This window comes from Aethalodelphis obliquidens, unplaced genomic scaffold (assembly GCF_003676395.1).
Source record: "Aethalodelphis obliquidens isolate GAN/ISIS:26980383/991018 unplaced genomic scaffold, ASM367639v1 scaffold16, whole genome shotgun sequence".
Classification (NCBI taxonomy): Eukaryota; Metazoa; Chordata; class Mammalia; order Artiodactyla; family Delphinidae; genus Aethalodelphis; species Aethalodelphis obliquidens.
The window spans coordinates 20,371,002-20,381,681 of record NW_020837960.1 but is presented as its reverse complement, the minus strand read 5'-3'; the positions used below and the strand labels follow the sequence as shown (position 1 = coordinate 20,381,681).

Here is a 10,680-nt window from a genome sequence, read left to right as displayed (position 1 = left end):
GGGTACCGTGGATATGCTGGAACTCCGTATACAGAGAGCTGACTATAAGTTATATGTGAATTTTTGAATTCACACATATGATTATGGAAGCCAGCAAGTCCCAAATCTGCAGGGTGTGCCAACAGGCTTGAGACCCAGGGAAGAACCAACGTTGCAGTTCAGATCTGCAAATCAGTTAGCAAAATTCCTTTTGGCCAAGTATTTGGGGACTGTGGCCCAGCCAAGCGGACACATAACATTTTAACCGTATCAGGCAAGTTATCAACTATTTGTATTTCATCAATATCAAGGGTCCCCTCATACTTGTGTTTTGTGATTGTTTTTTGATGGGTGTTCGGTGAAGAGGGGGGAGCTCACAATATCCAATTAAACTTCTTCACAGCATTCTGGAAAAAAGAAGTCCATTTTTTTACTCCAAAATTTCCAGGTGAATCTAGCATTAAAATTTTTAAAAAAAAGCAAAAGAAAAATTATAAAAGTACTATAAGAAAACATGGGTGAACTTTTATATATTATTAACAATGTTATATATTACTCCCTAAGTCCCCAAAGGTTGACAACTCTGACTATATTAAAAAAGAAAAGACAAAAGTTGAGAAAAAACTTTCAATACATATGTCTAACAGAAGTCTTATTTCCTTAATGTCCTCAGAACTATAAACCAGGAAGAAAAAGTCAATAATTACATAGAAAATTGTGCAAAAACCTTGACCAGTCTTCAGCAAACATCTTGACCAGTCTTCAGCAAACTAAGAAAGCTTCAACTTAAATCCTTCTAAGAAGAGAACATTTTTCGCATATCAAAGTAACAAAAATCAAAGTTTGATGAGACATTGCATGTGGAGGAAATGTGAAACAGAACGAATGCACTGCTGCTCTGAGTGTATATTGTTACAGCTTTATGGAGGTCAACTTGAAAATATCCAATAAAATGCAAAACGCATATTGCTTTGACTCAGCAGTTCTACTGCTTGGAAGTTATCCTATATATAGTGTCTCACATGTTCACAAAGACATATGCAGAAGAGTATTTATTACAGCAACTGCTTGCAAGAGCAAAATGTTTAAAAACAACATAATGTACATTAATAAATATTTGTTAAGTCAACTACAGTCCACCCACACAATAAAATACTAGCAGATGTTTTTAAAAGTCATCCCTATATGGACTAAAATGGGGTCATTTCTAAAATACAGTAACAAGTAAAAAAAGCAAGATATAGAAAAGTACATACAGTATGCTTCTGTGTATGTAAATTAAAGGGGGGATAAGATATACGGTATAGGTCTGTAGAAGGATGCTCAAAACTCTGGATAAAGCAATGAGAAACCAAGGACTGTGGGACAAAATGGGAGGAAAACAACTTCTCACTACTGCATATTACTTCATACCTTTTAAAACTGTGCACCATGTGTATACATCACCTCTTCTAAATGAATAAATAAATTCAAGGTGATTGGAAATTCTATGGGCAGAGAATTTACAAAATCAAATTGTTTACAAAAGAAATGTTATTATAGCAACAGGAGCCACTGATGATAAGATTGTCTATTCTGTTCATAGCATTCTTGGATAGCTAAAGACTGCATATAAGAAGTCTTCATATGCATATATGTGTATATATATTTGATATAAAAAAACTTGAAGAAAGAGGGTCAAGCCAGACATTGCAATTTCTGGACCAAGAAGTATGGGAATGATTTATGATTCATTTTTTCAACAATGAACTGAACACAATTATATGTCAAGCAATAGGAATGATAATATAAAGAAGAAAAAAATCCTTATTTCCTGCACTCAAGCCACTTAAAACTTAATAGACTAATGGGTCCAAGATAACAAGAAAGACAAAAAAATTAATGAGAAGCACAGTTTAAAATAACTTGAGGTGGCTCAACTAACACTAAAAGGTTATTGTAGAGAAGTCTTTCAGAAATTAAAATCTTGACCCTCTCTGACTTTCAAGACCTTAGTACTCACTGGTAAAGAACCAACTCTTCCAATTTCAAGTGAAGTTCTCAGCTACGACCAATGGCTCTCGCTACCCATGATCACCCACGTAGTTTCCATTTCCCTTAGCTGGGAATATTCTGTGCTGACTTAGCACATAACATGGATGTGCAGCTGTCAAACAGCCAGCAACTCAGCCCCAGGGGCCAGGAGGTCTTGTCAGGCTGCAGTATGGGGGAATGGATTCTATAAATAGTGCACAAAATGCTTCAGGAAATACTTTGTAATCACTATCAGGAATATCTCCGTAGCTCCAAAGGATTAAAGAAAGCAACAATTGACTAAAGATATTCTGATATGTAATGCAAATATGGAGAACGTTCCACACATTCTAGTTTATCTTTATGTATAATCCACCCTTTTCCAGGATTTTTAATTTGGTAGAGAAAAAAAAAAAGCTCTAAAAACAATGCTTCCAAATGTACATTTTTGGGGGTACCTTCTACATTGACTTACACTTTCCACTGACTTACATATATTCTGTTTACAGTTGACACTTAGTAAAAACTTCAACTTTGGTTTAAAACTGGATAGTAAGAAAGTGCCGTCAACACTTCATTTAAAAGTTGAGGTTCTTTTCCAAAAGCTCAAAGAAGATTCAAACACGATCATCTCAGATGTGTAGATAAGGGATCAGCAATGTGTGGCTTGGGAGCCGAATCTAGCCCACAGCCTGATTTTGTAAATAAAGTTCTTCTGGAACATAGCCACTATCAGTTGCTTACATGTTGCCCATGGTGGCTTTCACACTATAACAGCCAAGTGGAGTAGTTGCTTAAGAGACCATGTGACCAAAGCCTGAGATATTTACTGTCTGGTCCTTTTCAGAAAAAGTGTGCTGACCCCTGATTGAGACTCATGGAGTTAGAGTCTGAAATAGCCAGAAGAAATTTTGATTCTTGGCTATGGGACTGCATCAGCGATAATTAAGATTCTCACTCTGATAATAGCTAGGACTCTGAAGCTAGAGAGGCTTGGGTTTCAATCCTTGGTCTATCATGCTTTTGCATATTAATCAAGTTACTTGTTCTCTTGGTTCATATTTTCTCATCTGTAATACAAGGGTAATAACACACATGGTGCAAGATTATTGTGAGAATTATAAAGAGATGCCATTTATAATAACCATGGGGCAAGGTAAAGAAGCCAATGGATAAGAATCCAACTATCTCAGACTTCCCTGGTGGCGAAGTGTTTAAGAATCCACCTGCCAATGCAGGAGACACGGGTTCGATCCTGGGTCCGGGAAGATCCCACATGCCGTGGAGCAACTAAGCCCGTGCACCACAACTACTGAGCCCGCGTGCCGCAACTACTGAAGCTGGTGCGCCTACAGCCAGTGTCCCACAAGAGAAGCCACTGCAATGAGAAGACCATGCACAGCAACGAAGAGTAGCCCCTGCTCACCGCAACTAGAGAAAGCCCGTGTGCAGCAATGAAGACCCAACGTAGCGAATAAATAAATAAATTTATTAAAAAAATAATTTATTGGGCTTAAGACAACAAGCATTTTATTACATCACAGTTTTGTGGTTAAGAGAGTCAGGCAGAGCTTAGCTGAGTGATTCCATTGTTCCACATGGGATTGACTGGATGGGCTGGTCTGGAGGTTTCAGATAGCTTCACTCCCACGTGACTTGGTAGGGTAGCTAAAAAGGCTGGGCTCAGGTCAGACTGCCTACTGGAAAACTTACATGTGGCCTATCTACCCTGGCAGTCCCAGTGTGGGTGGACTTCTTAGAGGGCAGCTCAGGGCTACAGAGAGTGTATGTTCCAGAGACAAAAGCAGAAACAGCAAGACTCCTTATGACCCAGCCTGGGGAGTCACAGAGTGTCACTCCTCTAAGGCCAGACTTTACTGGGAGGACTCATGGAGAATTTACGGCCATCATTAATCTACCATGCCCTATTTTATATACATAAAATAATTTCACTAAAATCTACCACCAAAGCAACAAGAATCAGATTCAACCAAAGAACTGGGGGATTTAGGGTTGCATGACGCTGGTTTACATTAATTTGCCAATTTTCTACAAATGTTTTGGCAGCATTGAAACACAACTTGTCCATTCTAACAACCAAAGAGGTTGGCATTCTCAATACCCCTATTTTTATTTTCTAGAATTTACCAGATAGCTGAGCTACCGTGTTTTCGTTACACTTATAAAATGAGCAAAAGAAAGGTGTTTTCCTCTTCCCAAGGAAATAAGTACAGTGTACCTGAAAATATGAAGGATTTTAGCCATATTTGAGAAGTATTTTGAGCAATTTGAAATGAAAAGTGGTAGCCATCTACTATCTTTTTTCCTTCCTTGAATGTGGAAATGTAATTTGTACTTAATTTTCAAATCCATTTTTATTCCAGATGTACTGGGAGAGGAAAAAACCCGTGATGGTGAGGAATTCAGTAATCTATCATTGAGCAGATCCAAGTGGGTGGTTCTTCCAAGAAATGCAGTGAAACTAAATCAGAAAAGTGAAGATCAGTCCATGGGCTGAACAGATGTTAGACCCACAATAGACACACGTGCCCCAGAGCTTAGCTGAGGCAGAAGCTCTGTGGAACCAGGTAACAGTTTTACTTTTGCTGTTTTCTCACAAATTGTGAAAACTTTAAGAAGAGTGACGGGAGGGACGATCTGAAGTTTTATGTGTGAAAAAGAGTATCATTCTCCAAATGAGAAAAATAACTGAAACCTATTCTGGAAATTCTCCTTTTGTGCAAATTTATAGGAAACTGTATTTGTAAAATGTACTTTTCTTCTTAAAATATCACTCTCTGATACATAAAAGAATGAATTTTTAAAATAGTGTTTATTGTATTTATGTCACTTTAGTGGGCATGGCTGAGTAGCTGGACGGGAGAATGGCCAGTAAAATCCTTGGGGTACATTAGGCCTAGAATCACGCTCAGTTATTTTAACCCCTAGTGTTTCACTTGAGAAAAATCAGGTCATCCATGGACATTTTAAGGTCAGAAGCATTGTTTTCATTTCCAAAGAATGCTTCCCGAAAGAACATCCGTTAATCAGATCAGCAATGAACACTTTTCAGTTTAAATAAAACAAGTTCTTCCATTTTTTTTCTTTAGTAATCTTAAGAAAGAAAGATTAAGAAAACTCATGCACACTAAAATCACTAAAATGTTAACCATGAGTAATTTAATATTATTATTTAAACATTTAAACCATAAAAATTGTTGAGTTTATCATTTAAGATATAATAAAATAAACTGGAAATCACCTTTTGCTTTTTTAAAAAAATATATAGGCTCTTCAACTAGAAATGTTTTGGTTCTGAGGTTGGCTCCCGGAGGGAAGATCTAAATGTGGCACACAATGTGTATCTTCACGCTGAAAAATGCCATTCGTGAAAGCTGAAATACCCAGGCACGGGCTGTGGCTTCTTAGAAAGGAACCAGCGTTCAAGAATCCCATCCATTGATAATCACCCCCATATTTATAGTACATAGCGGTTTACAAAATGTTTTCACATAAATCGCCTCATTTGATCCTCCCAAGCCTGTGAGGTAGGTTTTACTAGACCCATTCTATCGTTAAAGACGCTGAGATTCTGAAAAATAAAGCCTTTTTTTTTTTTTCCATTTTCCCCCAAATCCTTGACCAGTCTCAAGCTAAGTCAGGACTCTGAATTACATGCTTTCCGCCACACCCTCCTCCTACCCTCCACCCTTCTCACCAGGATTCCCTATTCTGGTCACACTAATTTTCTTCCTGTCACCCATGCAACCTGTTCTCTCACCAGTTTGCTTGTTTGCTTTGTGTTGTTTGTTTAAATGCTGCTTCTCTTGTCCGAATACCTTTAACCCAGAAAGACTTCCCTAAACACTGTCAGCCCACATCTCTCTTACCCTTTTACAATAACCCCCCATCACTTAATATCTGTGATGCACCCCATGGCATTTGCTTGTGTCGTTTCCCCTTCCTTCTCTAATATGTTCAAGTCTTAGGCATCCAAGTGGCACATGAATACCTTGAGGGTAGGGGCCATACCACTTATTTACTCTCCTTCCCCCAAGTGTCAAGCACAGTTCTGTGTCCAGAGTAGGAGAGTACTTATTACTCAAACGAACAATTTGAAAGTCTCTTTTCTTGAGCCAGGTGCCCGGGTCTCATTCCTCCGAAGCCTGAAACGCCCTCTCTGCTTCCACTTTCCTTACTCCGAATTATCCTGCAGATCACACGTCACCCTCTTTGTGAAGCTGTCCTGACTCATCAGGGAAACCTTAGTCACTGTCTCCCAGCATTTGTCACCCTCAAAGGTGATTATTTGCATGTCTGTCTCTCCCAACAAACAACCTGGAACGTACACGCAGCGATCAGTTCCAGCCACGGTTTTCAAATACCTCCTGTATGTTTCTGTAATTGTTAATAGAAGGAATTCTTAACCCCAATTTGATTGTAAACTCCTTTAAAGAATATGGCTTGGTAGATATTTGTGGAGTGAATGCAGTCTTTGGGAAAAGATTAGCTCTAAAGCAGTGAAATCATCTCCAATGAAATGCACTCATTCATTCCTGAAAAGGAATAAAATTACCCCACAAAGCCTTTTTGAAAATCACCCAAACATTTTCAGAGGAAGTTGGTATATTTATCTGAATTTTTTGTCATAAACAAAACATTATATTCACTACGCACTTGGCATAATCCTGTTGGAAGAAAATTGATGGCGAGCAAAGGTAGCTGTCACGTAAATCACTTTTACAAAGAAAATGTCTGATGCAAATATTTCTCACAACTCGAGGATAAGCATATTTATGTGCTCCATAAAGATTTCATCTAATTTCTAAAATATATGGAATTTGGCTTTCCATAGCATATTTTACAACCCAGATAATGAAAAGTAATGAGCTGAATATACTCTATTATATCAAAGAGAATAGGATGATCATTATTCATTCTGAACATTAGAATCTATTTTCATTACAGCTTAGTGAATTTAGTCTCTTTTAATAATATCTTAGTGAATTGTGTGCTATGAAAATGTATTTCATGAAAATGTAGAGTTCTTGATCAGGAATGGCAATACTACATAATACAAGACTAGCCTTATATAGGAATGAACATAAGAACGAGAGCTCAGACTGCAGTATCGGGATCACCTGGGAAACTTGTTAAACATACAGATGCTCTGGCCTCAGCACCAGAAATCTGCATCAACCTCTGTACTTTTAATAAAAGTGATAGTGATTCACCCCAAAATTTGGGAACAAGTAGACTAGGGGGATAAACTCAGGGATGTGCTGAAATCAGCTCCTACTGGCTTTCTCATCTCTACCCAACTCTGCACTCCCTGGTGACACACTGCTAACTAAGCCAGCCAATGGGGGCAGTATTTACACCATGGAAATTGGCAACTACTATGTTGTTAAACATTTACCAGCACTCTACTCAATAAGAAATCAAAGCCTTGGTCTCTCTTTGTAAGAGAACTTTTTGGATAAACTTTGGTCCTGTTGAAATTGTCTGATAAACAATTTTGTTATGGATTGAGGAAGAGGTCTAGTAGAAACTCAAAGTTCCCAAGTTGTTAAATTAGGTATTTTTCCTTAATGAAGTGAAAATTAAAAGGCTCAAGGAAGTGAGTTAACAGTCATTTTAAAAGCAAGGAAAAACTAAAATTTCTTGAGATGGTGAATTTTTTTATGGATTTATGGTCCAGGTCTTACCCTGCATAAGGTGACAGGGAAGGTGTAAAGTGGGGTGACCTGCAAATCTGCATTGCCAATGTTCTCATATTTAATCAGGTTCAACTGCCCTGTTGTTTTCCCACTGCAAGCCAACTCTGACTCAGATATGGGGACTTGATTGGGAGGATTACATAGTGTACACTCTCCCACTTCTCCTGGACAGGTGGTAGGCATTTATGCTCACATGATTGCCTAAAAATAAACCAGAACTTGACAGGGACAATGCTAATTTAATATTTTATCAAATAACACAGGAAACTCAGAGATTTGGCTTTCAGATTTGAATTCTTTCTCCACTCCTGCATCACACACGAATTTTGGAAGGCTTGGGTCAGCAAGGAGTCCCATGACTCTGAGACATATTCATGCTGTGGAGGGTTGTGTGCAATGTCTCAGAGGGGGAAAGCTACAGTTTTGAAGGAGAAAAAAACCTATCTTGCAGCTTCACTCACTGATGTAAATTGAGTGATAAAAGCTTTTTAAAAAATAACTGGCAGAGTGTAATAGGTCTGGATTCACAAGAGAATTACAAAGGATCAGGTGTTTAAGAATAATAAATATACCAGCTTTCCTGGTACAGTTATGATTTTTGTAAAATTCTAGTTTCTCCCGTAAAACATTTCCATTACTGACTAACTAAATGGGATTAATGTATAGCTCATAAAGATTAAGTGACTCCACAAATCAAAAAAAAAAAATCCTTTAGCCAGATGATATGTCCCAGTTTGAGATTTGGAGAATAGTATCACCATGTTTATAGAATTCATGATAAGATAGATTCCTTATAGCTAGATATTTGTCCAGAAGTAGACTCTGTGTTTTGAAATTAAGAGCACACACACAGACACTCCCAGCATCTCAGTTTAAGTAGAAGGCTTATTTCTCGGCCCCTGCCCTCCCCTGAATCAGACCCTCTTACCTCTCTTAAGGCAGGAAGTCTGTTGAATTAGACAAAGGCCAGCAGCTTCAAGTGTCACAAGGAGAGTAATCGATGCTCTTGGGCTATAGGTGGATCTATGGAACTAAATAAAAAAAGGAAAAGACAGAGGTAAATAATAAAATCATTCTGGGAGAATGAGTGTTTTCCTAAATGCTTAACTTACTGCCATTTTCCCCAAATTTGTTCCTCCTTAATAAGAGTCATTCCATGTAGGCGTGGGTCTCTTAGGAGAGGGGATATGGGATCTGAGGACGTATAGCTAGGAACAAGCTTATTGTGAGGACTGGAGACTGAACTCTGGGTGGCGCCTGCCTGAACGGTGCAGCTACGTGGTACCTAAATTCACAGGTGCCAGTGAATATCCCACACAGAAATTGCTCCCCTACATCTGATTTTCCCTGAGAAACACTGCACAATGTTTCACTGTTTTCCTCCTGAGATGGCCAAGTAGTGGGTCACATTAGGCCCCGATAGTCATGAGTCAATCTCGCCCACCCCCAAGGAACATTTTGAGTTATCGTGTTTTAAAGGAAATAACATTCCTAACTTAGACATTCAAAAGATGTATCTGGAAAAGGGATAGGAAAAGATCAAGGAATAAAAAGTGGTCTGTATTAACAGTTTCTAAAGTATAATCTATTTTGGGAAAATGTGTTTTATACCCTCTCATTTTAAATAATATTGCACTTGGACGTAATAAAGGTTCTGAGATATCCTGCAGTTAAAACAAACATTCTTAGATTTGTTTTCCTTTCTTTTTCGTGTTAAAGTAAAACTGTGTTAAAATACACACAGCATAAACTTTACCATTTTAACCATGTACAGTTCAATGGTATTAAATACATTCACATTGCTGTGCAGCCTTCACCACCCTCAATCCCCATAACTCTTTTCATCTTGGAAAACTGAAACTCTATACCTATTAAACAATAACTCCCCATTTCCCCCTCCATCAGCCCCTGGCAACCACCATTCTACTTTCTGTCTTTATGATTGTGACCACCCTAGGTACCTCATATAACTGGACTGGATTATTTCACTTAGCACAATGTCCTTGAGGTTCATCTATAGAACACGTGTAAGAACTTCGTTTTTGTGGCTGAATAATATTCCATTGTACATATAGCCCACATTTTATTTTATCCATTCATCAGTCAATGGACACTTGTGTTGCTTCCATGTTTTAGCTACTATGAAAAAAGCTGCTATGAACATGGGTGCACAAATATCTCTTTAAGACTTTGCTTTCAGTCCTTTTAGGTATATGCCCAGAAGCAGATAGATTTGTTTTTAATTCAACATTTCCCAAGCTTTTCAATTATAGATCCCTGTTTAGATGGAACCCCTATTAACCCATGTTCTGTAGCCCATTAGTTGGAATATCAGTCAGATATGGTGCTTTCTTCAGAACAAAACAAAACAAAACAAAACAACCTTAAAGAAGCTCCTTCCCTTGTATAGAGCTTCATACACAAGGGTGTTTCACCAGACCAACCCACTTCTGAACTAATCAGCTGCTTAGTGAGAGCTGGGCCCCAGGCAGAGAAGTGGACCCTTGAGGTGACCAGAGCAAAGCATTCCTGCTCAGAAGGGAAGGAAGCCAGGCCTCCACTTCTAGAGCTCAATGGTTTGCACTCCAGGGATGGTACTTCTGCTTAGGTCCCAAATGTCACTCTGACAATTCATAATTAAAGGAAGTCATCAACTTCCTTTTCTGGGGAGGTTTTACTATCCACCACATGTGCTCTATCTTTAGGGTGCATTTGTTATTGAATTATAATTTATAACTTTTTCTGGCCAAATTATTTCTAAAAAATAAATCCTCAAATCCCTTGCAGTCATACGCACAACGTGTGGATGCCGAGACGCTCAGTAATAAAAGGAAAGCTGCTAATGTAGACGTACCCATATATTCTAAAGGCGCAGAGGGACCGTAACCTCGATTCTGCAGGCAGTGGGGTGTGCTGACCTCCATGGCTCACTCACCGGGGTTTCTAGAGTCAGATGTTACTTATAGCC

At 38.5% G+C, this 10,680-nt stretch overlaps 1 protein-coding gene across 1 annotated transcript in view; it reads right to left on the bottom strand.

Moving 5' to 3' along the window:
* Positions 1-8,640: 8,640 nt before the first annotated feature.
* LHFPL6 (LHFPL tetraspan subfamily member 6) overlaps positions 8,641-10,680 on the bottom strand; it is a 273,997-nt gene continuing 271,957 nt past the window's right edge. The window contains exon 4 of the mRNA XM_027116449.1: positions 8,641-8,743. Coding sequence (XP_026972250.1) covers positions 8,736-8,743 — 8 coding nt within the window. The 3' untranslated portion in view covers positions 8,641-8,735. The remainder of the gene's footprint in view (positions 8,744-10,680) is intronic.